This window comes from Plasmodium relictum, assembly GCF_900005765.1.
Source record: "Plasmodium relictum strain SGS1 genome assembly, contig: PRELSG_00_v1_371, whole genome shotgun sequence".
In the NCBI taxonomy this organism is placed as follows: domain Eukaryota; phylum Apicomplexa; class Aconoidasida; order Haemosporida; family Plasmodiidae; genus Plasmodium; species Plasmodium relictum.
In genome coordinates, this window is record NW_021628591.1 from 1 (window position 1) to 1,566 (window position 1,566).

At 30.5% G+C, this 1,566-nt stretch overlaps 1 protein-coding gene across 1 annotated transcript; it reads left to right on the plus strand.

The window, feature by feature from the left end:
- Positions 1–67: 67 nt before the first annotated feature.
- Positions 68–1,566, plus strand: PRELSG_0026500 (MSP3-like protein, putative; the record flags this gene model as incomplete). Its single annotated transcript, XM_028675601.1, has 1 exon — positions 68–1,566. A coding segment is annotated over one exon (1,499 nt), but the record flags the coding sequence as incomplete, so codon positions are not given.

Consider the following 1,566-nt stretch of genomic DNA (forward strand, 5'->3'; position numbering starts at 1 on the left):
TAGTCCAAACTTTTCTTTTTAATGTACTCTAAAATTTTGTAATTATTAAAAAAAAAAATAGTCAGAAATGAAGATTTTTAATATCTGCTTTTATTTAATAATTATAAAATTATATATGTGTAAAAAAAATGAAAATTTGATAAATAATGCTGATGGTACTACACATATAAATCCACAAAAACATAATTTAAGAAATAGGCATGCAGATAACAATCCTTCTTTAATTCAGGTTCCTAATGGATCAATAGGAAATGGAAATTTAGAAACTTCATATAATCCTAACAAGCTCGAGAAAAGTCAGGGATCTTCGAATCTTGATGAAAATTCCAAATTTCAAAATTTTGTTGAATCTACACATGGGAAAGTTGGATCACTTAAAACTGAAAATCCCTCTGAAAATCCAAGAACAAAAGTAGATGGGGACTCAACTAACCTATCAGATAAAACTATAAGTGATTTATCAACTAACAATAGTGAATCAAAAGAACAAGAATTATGGAGAATTCCAGATGGAGAAAGTGAAGATTCAGAGGCACATGTTAATGATCTTAGTGTTATAGGTGAATCTGATGATACACAATTGGGAACAGATCATGGTGAAAATGGAATTACTAATCCTCCAGTGCAATCATCAGAAGAATCACCATCAACAAATGGCCCTAATCCAGTACAAACAATTAAAGGAAACGATAATGATACTACTTTACAAAATAATCAAAGTCAACCAGGATTTAGCTTTTCATCATTAATAAATTCATTTGGAATATCTGAAGCAGAATCGTTAATTAAATCAGGGATAGATTCTTTTGGAAAAGTGTCAGATCAAATGATTGATTTAATTCCAGACAAGAAAACAATACAATCAGCACTAGGAGATAAAGATAATACAACAACTAACATTTCATCATTAGTGCATTCATTTCTTTCTGATCCATCAAAATCACTAATTGACTCAGGGATAGATACTATAGGAAAAGTGGCAGATCAAATGGTAAACTTAATTCCAGAACATCCCAGTTCAAAAATAGTAAAACCATTAGAAGATTCAGAAAATGGAGGTGATATAACCCCGGAAGATGAAGAAGAAGAACAAGAAGAAGAAGAAGAAGAACAACAAGAAGAACAAATAAAAAGGGAAGAGCAAAATAAAGATGAGAAAGAGGGTGAAAAGAAAAAAGCTGAAGAAGCAGAAGAGGAAGATGAAGAAGAAGATGAAGAAGAAGAAGATGAAGAAGACGAGCAATTAATTGAAAGAGAACCAGAAGTTAGTGATGATGAAATAATAGAAGACCATGATGATGATGAAGACGAAGATGAGGATATCATAGATGATGACGAAAAAATGGAACAAACAGAAGAAGAAGAACCAACAAAATCTAAAATCCCAGAAAAGGAAAATCAAGAAAATGAACAAACAGAAGAATTATCAGATCAAACAGAACAAGGTAATTCACAAGATAGTGTTACACAACAACAAAATCAAAAAGAAGAAATAAAACCTCCAACAAATGATAGTAGCGCTCATAAATTACTTATTGAAGATTTTAAGGAAGATAATAAAGTTAA